The sequence below is a fragment of the Molothrus aeneus genome, chromosome 6, assembly GCF_037042795.1.
Source record: "Molothrus aeneus isolate 106 chromosome 6, BPBGC_Maene_1.0, whole genome shotgun sequence".
Taxonomy (NCBI): Eukaryota; Metazoa; Chordata; class Aves; order Passeriformes; family Icteridae; genus Molothrus; species Molothrus aeneus.
In genome coordinates, this window is record NC_089651.1 from 23,646,232 (window position 1) to 23,663,531 (window position 17,300).

Consider the following 17,300-nt stretch of genomic DNA (forward strand, 5'->3'; position numbering starts at 1 on the left):
GAATAGGAAGAGAAGGAAGAGGAGAGCAGCTAGGCAAGGTACTATCTCTCCACAGTAAGTTGCCTTGTTTTTATTTAAAGTACTCCTTCACAGTCCTTCCAATGCAGAAAATTCTCCTGAGAGGACTGAGTTAGGAAGATTAAGAAGAGTGGGTTTGCATTTACAAACACAGAAGTCAAAGCACTACTACTGCAGAATACAAAGAAAAAAGGAAGAAAGGAAAAAAGAAACTGCCCTCCCACAAAAAAAAGACCCCTCCACCACAACAAGAAAAAACCCCAAGAAAAGACCCAAGCTTCCAAAGATTCAAGCCTTAAACTGAGAGATTAGCATTTTCTTCTAACATTAGAAGTTATTCCCGATGCTCTTGAACTGAGTGGATGAAGGGAGTAAATTAGGCACCATCCTGCAGCCTTTGGTCCTGTAAATGAAAATATGGTGCTACCACAAAATGAGTTTAGGGGAGATCACTTTACCTGCTGGAGAATGAAGGTTTTCATAGCAGCGGCGGTGAAGGGGCCACAAGAAAGTAAAGCACAAGTACACAGCAGTAACTCAAATTCCAGAGGGAAGAACCTTTCATTTCCTCACTTAAGTTTACACTTTCATTTGTGGGACACAATTCCTGAAGTTCTGCTTGCATCCTGCTCTGAAACCACAAGTCCAGCTGTGATGCTGCCATCTAAACCCAGCATTAACACAAACGGACCTTTAATTTCCTCCTGTGCTACCACTAATTTGGAGCACTCATGCTTGGTAAAATCAAAATCTTGCATTTAAGTACTTCTCATCAGACTGGAGTATGCACACTTACCAGACTCTACCTTTATAAGAGCATCTACTACTTCAATATGCTCCTACGATAATAAATCTCATGGCAAGGTTTACAACGTTTAACACTAAATAACTTCATTCTTCTAAAGCAAGTTTTTGATGAATGCTTTTAGTCCACTACTACCAAACATGTTCATTTATCTTGAACAGGACAGATTGTAATATTCTCTCAACTTTACAACAATCCAAAAAACAGCTGTGAGGTAGACTCTAATCTCAGCATAAGAAGAAAAGCTGCCTCCCCTGCACTCCCCTGCAACACCCTCCTTTTTTTTTTTCTCTCTGTATTAGCTGGATGGGCAAATTGTCAATGTCTTTTGGCACATCTAAATTGGCTCTTGTCTGTGACCTCTATTTTGTGAGAGAGGACATTTTTAACTCAAGTGGTTTAATTTCTCAGTTTTTGCTTGTAGATTTCAACTCCCAATTTATTTTTAGTTACTTCTTAAAATTACCCTTTTTAAGTTCCATATGACAATTGTAGCTTTTGCAATAGACCCTTGTTTACAAAATCTTTTGTAAAAAAATAAGAAGCCCTTTTTCTTACATTTCTTACAGATATTATTTAGGGGCTAAATGCTCTGTTACAGAGTCACCAATACAAATCAACTAGAAATAACAAAGTCAAACACTGTCTTTCTTCTTGTGCAATAGAAACAAACTATTAAAAGAAGTTCTTTGCATAAAACCTCAAAAAATGATCCAAACTAATTTCTGATCGAAGTAATTTCTTTTAAGTAAAGATTTCAGATGGTGAAGCCATTCTTTAAGCTAATTTTACGGCTTCTGAATTCTCATCTTCGTTAAACCAATCAATAATCTTTTACTGACTCCAGAAATTTCTGTAAGTAATAAAATGAATAGTGCCCATCAGCGTGAAAACATGCTATCAAACGAACAGAAATTGAACAGAACTTATAAACATCTAAGCTGTTAGAACATGTTCAGGGTTTAAATATACAGATCTGATCATATGAACCATGAAAAACATTTTCAAAAATTGGAAAAAAATTGTTCACCAATCCACATCTGAAACACCTGAAAGATTTATAGTAAACAACAAGCAAACTGCAACAGCCAGAAGGGTTTTATCACTTGGAACTTTGTGTCACCCAAAGGAAACAATATATTCTCATGGACAAAGGCATTAATTTCAGAAATCTCATGTTAATAGTCTTCTATAATTAAAGAGAGAAGCCCTCAGCCAGAACATTCTGTTCACAGTACCAAAGAACAATGACAGTCCTGGTAATGGGAGCTGCTGATGCAGATTCTGTTTAATGGCCAAAGTATGCATGCTGATCTACTATAGAATTAAATTTCAGCTCCTTTTTATATGTTTCAGACATACTCCTAAGACCTGAACAAATGTCTCAAAGATGGCTGGAAGAATAAACCAATTTGGGCTTCAGGAGAAGTGCGTGGATCACCCTTCCAGAGAGCTGCATCTGAAGTCACTTGTACTTTTCAGACCCTAATTAAGAATATTGTGACTGACACTAACATTGAAGAGTAACCTGAAATATTGCCCAGACTCCGGTGTAGGCAGATATGCAACAGCAATAACTGACCAAAACAGCACAAACTTTCTGTTCTCCCTAATCTTTACTTTTCCACTCATTCTCTAAAATAACAATCACAAGATAAATAAAGTACAACTTGACAACACAGCTTCTGCTCCATTTTACAAAAATTAAACTACATTAGAGCAAAAAGAAAGCTTTGCAATTAACAGTAATTCTTTGTAATGAAAGTGTGATGTGTTGAGAAAGATCAACTTTAAATCCTGCTTTAAAAATGTGGTTTCTCAGATGAAAAAGGAACAGACCAAGACAATTCTCACACACATCCACGTCTGGTTTCTGTTTGTTTCAAAAGACTCAGGACCTTTTCTCTGTCTAATAATAAAAAGCACCTAGATCAGAAATCTTAATATGATAAAAATTAATGTGGAAATTTTTATGTAAAGTCACCCATGTCTCAGGCAACTCCTTATAGGCAATCTACATTCTCTCCCATCTTTGAAACTGCAGTGCAACTCTGAATCTGAAGACTGGAAATTTGAGTTACTGCCATGTGAGTACAGACCTAATATCAAAATAATGTAATTACCAAATTCCTCCAGGACAAAGACTCCTCGCACAGTATTGCACTTTTTAATGTGATTCAGCTCTATGAAAACCTACAAAAACAGGAGGAAAAGTAACATAAAATTAGTTGGCAGTTTTTTTTAAACCAAAAATCAAAATTAAACAAAAACATCATCACAACAGGTACAACCTGAAGTTTGATAGCATACACTACCAGTTCATTTACAGTTTAATATATAAATAAAGGGTGAAATAAATATTCAGAAGACAAACTTGCCACAATGCTAGAAATCAACAAAAAACTTAAAAGTGCTAAGAAGCGAAGACAGCAGAAGATGAAGTACCTTCCGCTCCTTGCAGGAGGAGAAAGCATGGAAGAGAAACGAAGGAGTTAGTAACTCTGACATATCCAACATTGCTACCCCTTCAGGCACTCAAATGAGTTATTGCAAAAAGAATACCAACACACCTGAAATACAGCAAAAGAGGGGGACGAGAATAAAGCTGGCTCCCAAATTTGGCACTATTTGTAGCCTCTGATCCATCCCAGGTAGTTTCTGCCCCTCCATGCATCCTCCTCCAGCACAGAGGGCAGGTAAGGGGCACTATACTTCCCACCCTGATACTGATCCTCCTAACCTACCAAGTAGTCAAATTGAATCCAATGAGGAACCACCAACCTTTCTTCTCCCTGACACTTCTGCCATGTAAGATTTTACTGGAGTTTATGACACATAATCTTCAGAGTTACTCTTGGAACCATCTCCTTTTAACAGTCAGTACCAGTTTTCTGCTTGAAGCAGGATGGGAGAGTTTGGATCCTTCTCTGGTTTTGCTCACTTCACATATGGTTCTGCCAGCTGAGCAAGTCATTTAGAAAACAAACCTGCCTTAAAGTCATGTTTACATACATGAACCCCAAAAGATAAAAGCTGTTGAACTACACAATGAGGTTTCTCAGTCCAGAACGCAGATACCAAGACTGCATGAATAAACAAGTTCTCTTTGCATAATGAGTTTGTTTAACATCCAATCTATTTGAAGATACAAAACAGACCCTTCTTATGTGCACATGTCTAGAAGGGTCAAAGTCAGTACACAGACATAAGAAGCTGTAGCAAGTACTATAAAGACTCTAAACCACATCCCACTTTCTAATAGACTTGCTTTTCAAGGCAAGAGAAACACTAAGAGTAACATTGCCCTAATATTTGGAGTGTCTATGTCAAACACCTTAGAGAGGTCTTTTAAAAACTGTATTACAATAGTGTGGTTGGATACTTCAAGTGCCTACACCTTTACGACACCATGATCTCAGGAACTTTTTTTTAAATGGTACTAGAGAAACTTCATTGTCTTGGAAAGAAGGGAAAGGAAAACTCTGCAACCTTCTTGAATCCCATACTAGCAACACCAATGTAGTCATGCATTATATGCTATGCATGAAAGACAAAGGATGCCAACACTAGAAATTGTTGCGGAGTTTTTTTTGAAGAGACTTATTGCCAAGAAGATCAGTAAATCCACTGTACACCTGAGATAAGACATGCTGATTTTCAAGTCAAAGGAATTTTATGATTATTTTTATTGACAGAGAACTAACCAACAGACCTGAGATATTTTTTGTTCAACATAAAAACTCAAAACTTCCACTTACTTAACCAGAAATCTTTATTTCTGCATATGTTCAAGCACTCAAGGAAAAGGAGACTTAATCCCATTTTTTTATTTGCCTGTTTTCATTCATATTCTATATGAGTTTACGTGGTCAAAAACATTTTAATTTTTGAGGTACACTTACAGAATAAACAAATCAATAACAGAATACTTTCTTTACTGCACTTAGTTCTGCTTATTCTGTAATATTTGCTGTGAAAAGTTTTTGCTAATAGTCTGAAGTACAAAAATTCAGAAACTCAGTAGAAAGGCTCAGGCAAAACACTGGCCATTTTATCTGGGAAGAGTAAAACTGCCTAAGAGACTTGACTGCCCCAGGTGCTCATGATCTGAGTTAATGTCACAGAGTGTTGCATTTCCACAAGACCTATGAGCAAGATGAAAATTTATCAAGTTTGTCACAATTACAATCCATTTTCAGAAGATGTGAGTTAAAGGGCAATTTCTTGCTATATTGTTTAAGGGACAGAGATCCTCTCCTCTCACTTCATCAGAAAACACACATAAAGGAAATAGCAGTTACTTACCCTAGGGAAACTGTGGTTCCTCAAGACAGAGCATTCAGTGTGGATCCTACTGTAGATGGGCATGTGCCTTATGCATGTTTTATTAAGCTTCCATCTATTTTTGACACAGATGTATTCAGGCACAGGCTACTGAGTCCCAATATCAACAGAGTTTGTACATGTGAACTCAGAATTATCTGCCAACGCCACAGGTACACTTGATTCCTCACTATTCTAAAGAACATCCTCTAACCTGCTAGGCGCAGACAGACTTCAAAATTTTTATTCTTAAACTTACATGTGTTGCAGCATGGTGAGACAATCTGTGAACACTAAAGACAACTCTCACATGTCAATAACAGGTTGTCCCACCATGTATCTGAGACATTGCCTAAGGAATTCACAAGATGGTAAGAAAGTACACACACCACAAATCAAGAGCCTTCAAAAACACCTTCATAAAAGCAAGCTTCACACTGAAGCAGTATGTTCAGTCTTCTCACATAGACTCCATATACATTTTTCTTTTAAAAAGTGGAACCCCCTCTTCCTATGTTCTGAATTAATTCTATGATGTCCAATCAAGCAGAGCAATAGTAAGCCACAATACTGAAAAGAGTACTTGGAAAGATAGCCAAGAACAGGGCCATCATATTAAGTAAGGAGAGGAAGATGAAGAGAAAGTTGGGGCTGATGAGATCCTGTAGGCTTTTGTTGGTCAGTATTCCCATTCAAATTCAACAGAAATAGAAATGCCATTTTCAACACCAAAAAACAGCTGTGGGATCCTGGTTTCAATGATGCTTATATAAATATTCTGAAATCAACCGCCTTACGAAGCAATTCACACAATGTATACAAGAATTGAAAAAAAATCATCCAGAATAGCAGACCTTTTATTAAGAAAACAGACTGGTTGATCAGTGTCAGAATAAGAATGCCAACATCCTTTAGCTCCAAAGATTAGGAAACTGGAGGGGATTTTTTTTTTTTTTGCATGGTGCAACTAGTAGGAGTCCTTTATGTAATTGATACAGTTGTCCATTCTACGGATACCCACAAATGATACATGTTCGTTATCTGTCTAGACACTTTGCTTTGAGAAGGAAAACAGGGTTATATATCTTGGATCCCCTAAATGGTACTGAATGCCCTGGTCACATAATCTAACAGACCAAGAATTAAACATATTGAATAAACCCAGTGTATTTTCCAGAACTGCACTTGTTTCAATATCCATCTTAAGTAATGGCAATAGCTTCATTGGAAAGGTGATGAAGAGTAGGAATAATCCTTCAGGTTTATTACTGGCATATTTCATGGGTCTGGCCTGTACAGACTCTTTTCCAGAAAAAAGATAGGAATCTTCATGACAGACAGCGAATTAGAACACCATTCTCTCTAAGAAAGGATATGATAAAGCTGGTACTCTGTGAATTCTGGTAGTAGCACAGGTCTCAGTACCTGTTGTACAAAATTAAAGTAATGCTCCAGATAGTCCCATACTAAAAATCAGTACAAGGTTTCCCTGAAATTCTTTCTGAATGTCATTCCAACCTTTCAGGAAAAAAAAATAAGGCTTGCATCTGGAGTTTTTCTTTTGCACAAATTCATGAGTGCTCACTATGTGCTTAACACTGAGGGTCTTTGTCTTGTGAAGATGCCTGCAATGCTTAAGAAACCATGCTGCTGCTGATGTGGCTATCTTTTCCTATGTGCTTTCTCACTGCAAATGTGAATTTGCCTGCCTTTTCATTTATGAAATGGAGTCATCTCCATAGAGATGAGCAGTTATAGCAGAACTTTTTTGACTTCTGGGCAAAGTAGCAAACAGAACATTCCTATTTTGTGTCCTTACCTTAGGACAAATTAATTTCTATTATATCCATCTATAAGGATATCATACTGTTGCTTTGAGACCAGGGTTTAATTTTCAAAGGCTTTAGACCTGTCATTTTCAAGAACTATGAAAATTCATTCTGTGCAACCAATAACTTCCTCTTACAGTTCTTTGTATTTCAGTACACTCAATGAAAAGATAAAATCTGTAACTTAGTTGAGTAGAGTGTTCCATCACAGAGTAGGTCTGAAACTCTACAGCAGGTTGGACATTGCAGGTAGGACTTTTAAGAGACAGCAAGAAAACTGAGGGAGGTTCACAACTCTCCACTCCTTACACTGGCACATATGAACTCAAAGTGGCACATGGTGCTGCTGTGACCTTGGGAGACGTATTAAAGATTCTGAGCATGTGTGTTTGAGATGCATGTGCACTTCCAGTGGGATCTACACTGATGTATCCTCAAAGAAAAACAAAGCTTGTGTGGGGAGAAAAGTCTAGTCAGGAGGAAAGGAAAAAACACTTCACAGAGAACTGACAGAAGCTTTTCTTTCTTTCTCACTCTCACACACACATACACACTCTCCCTTCTCCCCTAAAAATTGATTCTACTGTCTAGCATAGCATGCATTTAATATATGCAAAACAAAAAAACATAAAGCAAAATAAAAAACAAGGATCAAAGGAAGCAACAGAAACAACATCCAGAGAAAGGAAGAAACGACAATTCTACTTGTGTTTCCTCTATGCCCACAATATCTGCTTTTTGGAAGGAAAAAGAAATCAGTACTTTTTTCTTATTTTTGTGAATTACATCAAGAGCCAGTGTCCTTTTTTATTTTTTTACAAACTTCTACAGATAATTTCTAAAATTTTAAAATACGATAGATTAAATACAATGCAGAAGGTTGCCTTCTGTACCTGTAATACTCAAACACTATCTTTAAGGCTGACTGCTTATGCAATGAGGATTTGTTCACAGTGTGATGCATTACAGCAGCTTAGATTATCATTGATCACTTTTTCTGTCTCTTAATACAGGCTAACATTTGTTTTCTGCTTAGACAATTCAGACCACAACAAACAAGAAGCTGAAAGATCTATCAACATTTTTCTTTAACAGATTATAGTTTTCCTGAGGATATTTAATTTCAGAGTGTTTTTACATATATATATATAGATAGATAGATAGATAGATAGATAGATAGATAGATAGATAGATAGATAGATAGATACATGCTTGTGGGTTTTAGTGTAAATATATCTAAGTTTTTTTACCCACATCAAACTATCCCCTCTCCTTACTGATACTCTGGGAAGAGGAAACACCTATACAGGCATGCTGCAGAAAGCTCCATGCTCAGTCTTCTCACAGATTTCCCTCATACCTGACTGTGCATAAATTTCAGGTTAATTCCTTCCAGTGTGACCTGAAGAAGACCTCCTTCACCGGTTTTCATATCCTGCACAGGGAACTCACCACCCAACTCAGGGCCTGTGATGTCAATAAAGAAAAAATAAATCCAAAACAAAAACAACAAACCAAAAGAAAAATTCAGAGAGAGAGAGAGAGCGCAGAAAGGAGTCAGCCAAGTCATGGTATGCTGAAGGGGAATATTAAATAGTAAAAACATAATTCCTATTGATCTGCATAGCAAAAGGACACTACTAAGAATAGTAGAGACCATTTCAGTGAGCCCACTCACTAATGACAGCTTTCTAAGAACCACTAGAATTTTTCGAATTGTAATAAATTTCATTCTGGTAACATGAAGTAACATCAATGTCAGTTCATCCTGTATTTATTGTATGTCATATTGGGGTATTGTTTGTTTGCTTTAAATGCCACATTTCATTTCTGAATAGCAACATCCTGCAATCACATAATACCATAGAGAGCATAATCTTAAGTACAGATACATAAGCAGCACAAAGGAGGCTTGTATTTGTGAGCTGCATGGCATCGTATTAAGTAATTAAAATGTCAAAATATTATTTAAATAATAATTTAATAGAGGTTATTAATAGGTAAATAATCTAGACATTTTCATCTCGTTTCTTATGCATTATTCAGTTCAGCTAAAAAAAGCCTTCTTAAAATTATTTTTGAAAAATTATAATTTTTTGCAGAACCACTCAGCTCTGGGGAATGGCTTTTAACATAATGCAAACACATTTCAAACATATTTTTAATACTACATTATTGTCCAATTCTTAAAATACCTTTCAAATACACTCTTGCTAAAGACAACAATCTGCTACTTGCGTATAGATGCACAAAGTTACCGCAAGATTTCCAAGTAAAAGGAGATTATGTTCAAAGGAGTTATTAATTTAAAAAATTGCTGATTGCAGATTAAACAACAAATGTTCCCAACATTTAAAATCTTGTACCTGGTTTAATGCTTTGCTGCCTTGCTGCTGCTCGCTCCATACTGTCTTTTACACAGTAGTACAGTTCCCGACACTAACAGATACAAGAGTAATACAATGTTATTCCTCCAAATTACCAAGGGAGGGAAAAGAACAGCAATATTCTAAGGTTCTACAAAAAGAACAAGCCCCATGTGGTGCCCAATGACCAAAAGCCTATACAAGTTCAAGCACACCTTATTACTAGTTAGTATTTATATTTGTTTTACAAGATGATAGAGAAACTATTTCATAGCATTTAACCACATAAGTTAGTGAAGAGTTCATGCATTGGCACCTTCTAACCAAGCCTATGCAGTTTCTTACTGTAGAATAGGCATCAAAATAATCCCTCCCTTTCTTTCAGCTTGCAGCAATCAATATTGTTAGTCATGCACCTAATACCTATTTTTTTGTTATTCTTATCAATTTCCTTATGGCATATTCTTCTCTTCCTCTTCCTTCAACTCTGAGATTAAGCCATAATCTCAGAGCTAAATTTAAGAAAATTTTCTGTCAATAGCCCAAGATACAGGACACAGAGCTGAGCTACTCTGTACTAGAAAGGAACAAATCTGATGGATGGACAAACTCAAAATAGTTGAGATAATGGCTCGGCATCCAAGTGGAAACCAGTGAAAAGTGCTGTTCCTTGGGTGTCAGTACTGGGTCCCACGCTGTTTAACACCTTTGTCAGTGACATGGACAGAGGGACTAATGGAAGGTGTCCCATGGCAGTGGGGTGCTTGAAGTAGATGATCTCAAAGGTCCTCTCCAACCCAAGCCATTCCAGAATTCTAAGATCAAAAACTATACAATTAACTCCTAGGGCATAGTTTTATTTAGGTTTTGCCTATGAATCCTCTGTAGTATTTTTACTATCTTCACAAGCCTGCAAGCTCACACAATATTTAGTAATACTGATGCTTTCCTTCTTCCAACAAAAAAGCTACATATAATTTCTTAAATACTTTCTGGTGGACAACTGTCTTCAAGTAAATGACAGGGCACAAGGCCAGCTTCAGATGTCAGTGCTGCTAAACAGCCATTGCAGTTCAGTAACCAGTGCTGGCAAGAGAGTGCTGTTTTTTGATTAAACATGGAATATGACACGCAAAGGATTTATTTTCTTCTGTGCAGTTTTCCCTGCAGTATTTTGTATATTAAACAAGATACAAACCTTCTTTGTGTAGAACTTGTTCAATTGTGTCTCCTGACCATTCCTACGCCAGAGGCAAAGCACTTTTGTTTTGGGACAGTAAGTCATGTTGATGAGCTTCTCATACCACCAACGTTCATACACAGTTCCAATGTTGCTCCTCAGCACAATACAATCATCACATACCTGGGAGCACAAAATATTATGTAAGATTTTTAATGCTGTTTCTCTTATTTCTTCTGCTACTGGTTGCATTAGTATTATTCTTGTCTCTACCTCCATGAAAAATATGTCTCCTGTTGTGTCTGTCCCAGCATGTACTACAAAAGTCTGCTTCTTGATGTGGCGGCTGCCACTGGGTCTCACAGGGAGTTCCCGTCCATTCTAGAAAAAAAACCCACACGCAATCATGAATGAACATTGGAAAAATCCCAAAACGTTAGGTGTCACAAATGAAAGAAAGAATTTTAACAGTATTTAATGAGCTCATTGGAGACAATTTTGGACAAAGCTGTAAGCAAGATACTCTAGTAAGTTTAGTTTCAACAAGTGTGACTGGGAGAGTTATGACAGCACACAGTATTCACGTGGTAGCATACTCAGTATGGGAAATTGAGGTATCTGAGTTCTGGTATCATTGCAGTAAACTGGTCTGATTTTTCCCAATTAATTATAAGATCATTTTATGCCTTTTCTGTGCAGAAAAGTAAGTTCCAAAGGTAGAAATTACCTTTAAAAGAGCCTAACTTGTGTCTACCCTGGTGATGGTTGTTTTAAAAACTGGCTAGATTTACTAACTGAAGCTTTAGCCTATATTCTTAATGATCATTAGAGGACATCAGGTTTATTCTCTATGAATACTGGGAACAGTTTTGTACAGAAACTGATTGCTCTAAGTCTTATAGTGGCCTGGAAATTCATAGAAAACTAAACTCTTCTTACAGTCATAGTTATCATAAAGGTTCCTGCCAACAAACGTTATTAAGAAAACATTAATGTTGCACAGAACTGCTGTACATAAGTGTCATGTTTATACATATTTGTACTGCAGCTCTAACTGATAACTGTGTAACATTAAAACATTATAAACAGGGTCATATAGTCACAGTCTTTATTCTATATTTGTGAAGAGTAGCATTTAAAACTTCAATTAATTATTTTTAATATTTTTAAAGTAGTGTTGCAGAGAATATACATAAGACTTTTCAGGCAATTTATTTCCTCCACTGTAGTTCCCAGAGGTATATCCCACTCATCACTGTTTTACTTACCAGATTGGCAAGTTTGTCTAGAATATCATTTATTTGCTGGCTGTGCACCAATCCAATATGTGATTTTCCCATTAGACGTCGCACCTTTTTCCTAATATCATTCTTGTTCACCTAGAAAGCAGATATACAGACAGTTGCATACTCTTTTCTATTCACAGGAGGAGACAACTCCAATCTCCCAAATATATCTTGGTTTCCATTGCTAAGAAGCGAAATAACTTATATGCAATTCACCCATGCTAGGGCATTTTAATCAGCAGTACAGGACCACATTGCACATATCCCACTTTTTCCAGCTACTGTGCAAGTGATGCTGTGCACAACAGATTTCCACTCTGCCCATGGGCACAAGCTGCAGTTCCACTACCCACCACTTCCAACTACTGACACCAAAAGCCTCGGTTCTCCATGTTACCACTTCTGAGTCTCATTGGCCATACCAGCTCCTCCACCTCTTTCTCTGCACAGACTCAAGTTATGAAGCTGTGGAGCCCTCAAAACAACACGGTATCTTTCAGAGTTCTTGTTCTTTCACCATGTGTTTCCTGGTCACTAGGCTGTGGCTCTAACAAACACTCCCAGAGAGCCTTCAAACAGCAAAAGGTTCTTCCTGAAGATGAGCAGCAGGCAAGCTCAGAAGCAAAATATTTCTGCCTCAGTTGCCATTTCAAAAGGCTACTATGAATGCCAGCCATTGATACTAAAGGCTTCAAAGACCTTACACCCCTGTTTGAGTGCTGATTTCAAGCTGGATCAAACACTGTTTTTGAACACATTTGCATTATGACCTTAATGTTGTGGAGTATATAAAACAAACTCAATCTGCTTCCTTCCTTTGACAAGAATACTTTGTGCTTGAAAGAAGCATTGTATTTTTCAAAATATTTTAAAATTAAAGCCTACTAGGCTCTGTTATGCAAAACAAGAAAATAAAGTACCAAAGTGTTTGGTTAGCAGGATTATGCTTCCCTTGACAGCTCAAATAAATTCATCTCTCTAGTAACAGAAAGCCTTCCAACTTTGCAGTTTCTACTAGAAACTGCCCTTATTATCCACAGTTCTGAGTTTCATAAACAGATGTATGGTTTCAAAACAACACAAACAAAATATACTGCTTAAATCTGAGTAGCAATCTACTAAAAAGAACAAGAAGTCACCTTAATCATAAGCATATAAGCAATCATATTATGCAGCAGTGTAGCCAACAAGCGATCCTCATCATCCTCCAAACGCTTTCGATCGTGTTCTCCCAGGGAAAGATACCTGCAAGAAGAGCTACATCTGAGGCAGACTCACAGGCATTCTTCATCCACTTCCCTAAAGCACTGCCAGAGGACACAGCACTGTTTGCAAAGCGTACAGCAAATAAAACCTCTGAAAACACTAAGTCAAATGGGCATTTTCCAGTAAAACACTGTTATCAGTAATTAAACATTTCCCTTAATTATTAACTAGTTGAAGCAAATAACATCTGCTCAGTGGGAAATTTGTTAGTGGTCTGCTGGGCTTATCATTCATTTCCTGTTCTCTGCAGTGGCAGCTCCGTGACAATTACAACTATGAGAAGAGGAACACATAGCTCAGCACAAGAGCTATCCCACATTAGAGCTTAAATACAACTGCAAGGCAGAAGAAAGCTGATGAAGGAAGTGCACCAGGCACTCTCTTTTTCCAGTAAGGTAGGCAGTTTCTGGAATAATAGTTTTGAAATTATCACCCCAAACTAGTTCTTATTTTGGCTACCAGATTTCAGGTTCCATGATAGCATGGATGGAGGCAGTAGAGCTGCAGGTGGTAGACAAGAGCACAGAATGATCAGCTGTTAATAGAGCTGGGGGGAGGAAGAGGAAATGAGTCAAGACTGACATCTTAGAAGCAGTCAAGCCTTAGGCAACCATGTAGATATTTCTAGAGAGTGGTTTCCTCATGAGGTTTTTTGTTTTGTTTTAACTACAAGCTGTGAAAACACCTTTAAGTTACTTTGCATTTTGAGAAGGCTCAAAATCCCATTTCTGGAACTATTTAATTCTTTCACTGTATGTCAACACACTATTATTCCAGAACATAGTCACAGAAATCTCTTACTTTACTAATGATCTAGTCTATTCCATCCATTCATATTGTTCTTATGCTTACATTACCCTTTTCTCAGGAAATATCTCACCACAAGAGTAAAAACGTATGTCATAACTAAAGACAAGTATTTCAGTATCAGGAGCTACTGACCAGCAGAGAGAGAAAGGGTCCCTTTGGAATAGTCAGGTATAGTAATAAGGTTTACAAAGTGACAATAGCATGTTAAGCAGAATTAAAATAATTTTTCCCTACTATTTTTACTATTTCAGCCCCAGGTGAAACAATGAGGAGGAAAAATGTCTACTAAAGAATTTACCTGTCAATCATCTCCTGAGGTCCCTGGTCCATCCCCATTCCTTCTCTCTCTAACATCACAGCATCCAAGAAAGCATCTTCCCAGAACTGCATCTGGTCCCACAAAGTTGAACGCTCTTTGCCTATGCAATGTATTAAAAAATTGAGCATTTATTCTGTTTAATCCAATCAGATACTTTATCATTAATTCCTGTTCAATCCCACTCCTTGAAAATACCCTAAGCCAATACACAATGAAACTATATTTTTTAAAAAAAGGTTACTTGAAACCACAAGCAATATCACAACTGAAGAAAAGTGTAAAAGAAAAGACAAGACAAATCTCTCATTCTAATTAATGGCACAATATTTTTAATCCCTTACAGCTAAATACCTCTCATCTCTATTCTTTAAGGAGTATAGCTTCTTCCATAAACTTCCATAAACTGCCCAAAAGAGACAGGAATATCTTATACAGACACAGATCACAGCAAACACACAGAGAAGTGGAAAGATAAGATTATTACTCAGAGAGAAGGTTTCCATTGCAGCGTCCTCTAACTGGTCCCAGACAGATCCTTTATCCCTACCTGCACCATTCCAAGCAGGTAGGAACGATAAATGGGAAGGATGAAAAACACAGGAAGAGAGAGCTTTTGATTAACAATAAGTCCAGACAAAATACAAAATAGCCAATGCACTCCTGATTCAAGGGAGCTACTTGAAGCCCTTTCGTATTCTGAGTTTAGCCCTCTGTTCAGTGACTTAAGCTGAATGATCTTTTTTCAAGATCAGTGAAATATTTTAGCTTTCCACACATAGCTAACTTCCTTCTCCCCTTCTTCATATTGTTTAAAGAATTTGTATTCAAGAAGAGCAAGAGACTTGGACAGATTTAATTTTATGCAAACTACACCACTCACACCAATCTCCTCTTACACTTACTCAATTTCCCCAGCAAAACTTTGGCTTCACTCTGAATGGTCTGATGTGCCTTCCTATTTTACCAGCATGGACAATAGTTAGAGGTTAAAAACGGTGTCAGGGGAAGTGAAAATTCCAGTCTGTCCTAGACATGATTTCATTTGAACTTCAACCTGAAAGATTCCCTCCACACAAAAAAAAAAAGGTAGCTTACCCAACAGTCCTTCATATAGATAGACACGCTGGTTCCCATCCTCTGGACCTCTCCCTGGAGTGCTCCCTTTGCTATCCTTCACACTCTGCTTCAGGTTGTGAGACTTGGCCTGAAAATAATACAAGAGGTATTGGCAATTTAACTCTGCACCCTGCAGGGCTCTCTCTTGTGCTGTTGGGTTTAACAGACACAAGTTTGCAAGCTATACTTCAAAAAAGCTTCTCCTGCAAACATTCACAAAACAATTGTTTTGTTCAAAGAGCAGCGTTATACATTTAAACATCCAGAGTCAGCCAAAGAAAAATCAAAGAGAGACAAACACAGAAATCAAAACACAGAGGAGGCACAGTGTTTCCCTGAAGGAAAACTGAGGCAAAACAAAAATGCAAGCCCCAAACTGAAGGGAAGAACCTCTTCTGTCATCCCCCATATTTCACACTTATGCATTCATAAAGGTGTGACACTAAGCCATCTGGCTTCCATCTCATCTGGCTGAAGAGTGAGAGTTGGGAAGACCAGCCAGCAGGAACTGTGACAACAGTGACAGCCAAAGCTGGTCCATTTATTTTGCTACACCAGGTAAACTATGGTGCAATATTTGAATTCATTGCACATCATATACACCCATCATCTTTCTTCTAAATCTCTTGCAAGGTTTCTTATAATTCTACTTCATTTCTATTTAATTCTATTCTATTTAGTTCGGTACAAAAACACAGAAAAGTAAATTTAAAAAAAATGCCTGACTCTTCAGTAACTGAGAGGACACCCACTTGCAACTAAGGAAGCAGAGATGGTTAAATAATTAATAAAGCATTTTAATAATGCTTTTTGCAGAATCTGCCATAAAACACAATCATTTTGTTTGTTTTTTAACATTAGAAGTAGAAGCCCTGTAAAGGCTTCTACTTATCAAGATTATAAAAAATGAACACAGTGAGACCAATCTTAAGGCACTGCAAGTTTTCTTATTTTGCTGAGAGCTTGATTTAGCCAAATCAAATGTATCATTATTTTCTTGGTAAGATGTATATCAGAGGTTATACACAATAATCAAGACTTTCCAAAACTAAGTGCTCACAAATTATTTGGGTTTTACTACATACAGATCTTCCAACTAGGTAAATATATTTGAAAGTTATGCCTACACTTCTAATGGGACTAAAGTAATACTTCAAACAAACAGAACAGCTGCTAAAACTAAAATAGATCACTCCTTTACTCTATCAAGCAGTTTCTCCTAGGAAACAGGGAATTTTCCTTTTAGTTAAGGATGAACAATGCCCACCAAATGTCCATTTGGTTGAGAGAAATACTGAATTAATATTAAACATTACTAGAGTCTCTAAAGTGGTGCAAGATTGAATCTACTACTTTCAAAAAACCATTTATTGCACAGGAAATGAAGAAAGGTATGTGGACCCAGACAAAACTACATCTTTGACATTGTAGTATTGTAAGTCATTGCTGATCAACCCTTAGAACTGAATCAGAGATCCTATTGCATCAATGCACGCACATTGAAATATTACTGTACAAGATCTATTAAAAAAAAAATTAAATTTGCAATGCCCTTACAAAGATAGAGCTAGTAGCAGAGTTTGTCTCAATTTCACTGTCTGACACAGTTCCTCTGGATCCTGCTAAATTGCCACCATTTTCCACACTTGGGCCATCACCAGCATTGCTACTCAAGTCACTGTCTGCTCCCAATGTCTCTCCAGAACTGTTACTAACCTGTGGAGAAAAATAAAGCCATTACCTTCAAGAGATAACACACCAGAGAATTTACTCGTATTTTTAATGCATCAAACAATCTGCCATTTTTGCTCTCAGGTTACCTTCAAAAACTTCTGGTTTTTTATAGATAGTTTATACAAAACTAGGATATATTTATAGAATTGTTGCAATCTACCAGTTCCATAAATACACCAATATGTAGCAGCAACGAGCAGCATATATGAAGGCTGTAATGTGCCCATAAAGCAAGTACCATGTAATGT

General features: G+C 37.1%; 1 protein-coding gene across 18 annotated transcripts in view; it reads right to left on the reverse strand.

Annotated features, from left to right (window-relative positions):
• The window catches only part of MADD (MAP kinase activating death domain), a 68,633-nt gene that overhangs the window by 4,890 nt on the left and 46,443 nt on the right, over window positions 1-17,300 (reverse strand). For 12 of the 18 annotated variants that reach the window (XR_010783776.1, XM_066551411.1, XM_066551413.1 and 9 more), the window contains 11 exons: window positions 16,876-17,034; window positions 15,298-15,406; window positions 14,687-14,749; window positions 14,182-14,302; window positions 12,947-13,052; window positions 11,790-11,900; window positions 10,795-10,902; window positions 10,540-10,704; window positions 9,342-9,414; window positions 8,336-8,442; window positions 2,947-3,016 (listed from right to left, as the gene is read on the reverse strand). Coding sequence is in view for 17 of the 18 variants with exons in the window: in XM_066551411.1 (XP_066407508.1) it covers window positions 2,947-3,016; window positions 8,336-8,442; window positions 9,342-9,414; window positions 10,540-10,704; window positions 10,795-10,902; window positions 11,790-11,900; window positions 12,947-13,052; window positions 14,182-14,302; window positions 14,687-14,749; window positions 15,298-15,406; window positions 16,876-17,034 (1,192 nt within the window). In the remaining variant the exon portion in view is untranslated. The remainder of the gene's footprint in view (window positions 1-2,946; window positions 3,017-8,335; window positions 8,443-9,341; window positions 9,415-10,539; window positions 10,705-10,794; window positions 10,903-11,789; window positions 11,901-12,946; window positions 13,053-14,181; window positions 14,303-14,686; window positions 14,750-15,297; window positions 15,407-16,875; window positions 17,035-17,300) is intronic. The other 6 variants (XM_066551419.1, XM_066551415.1, XM_066551424.1 and 3 more) reach the window with 2 other exon arrangements.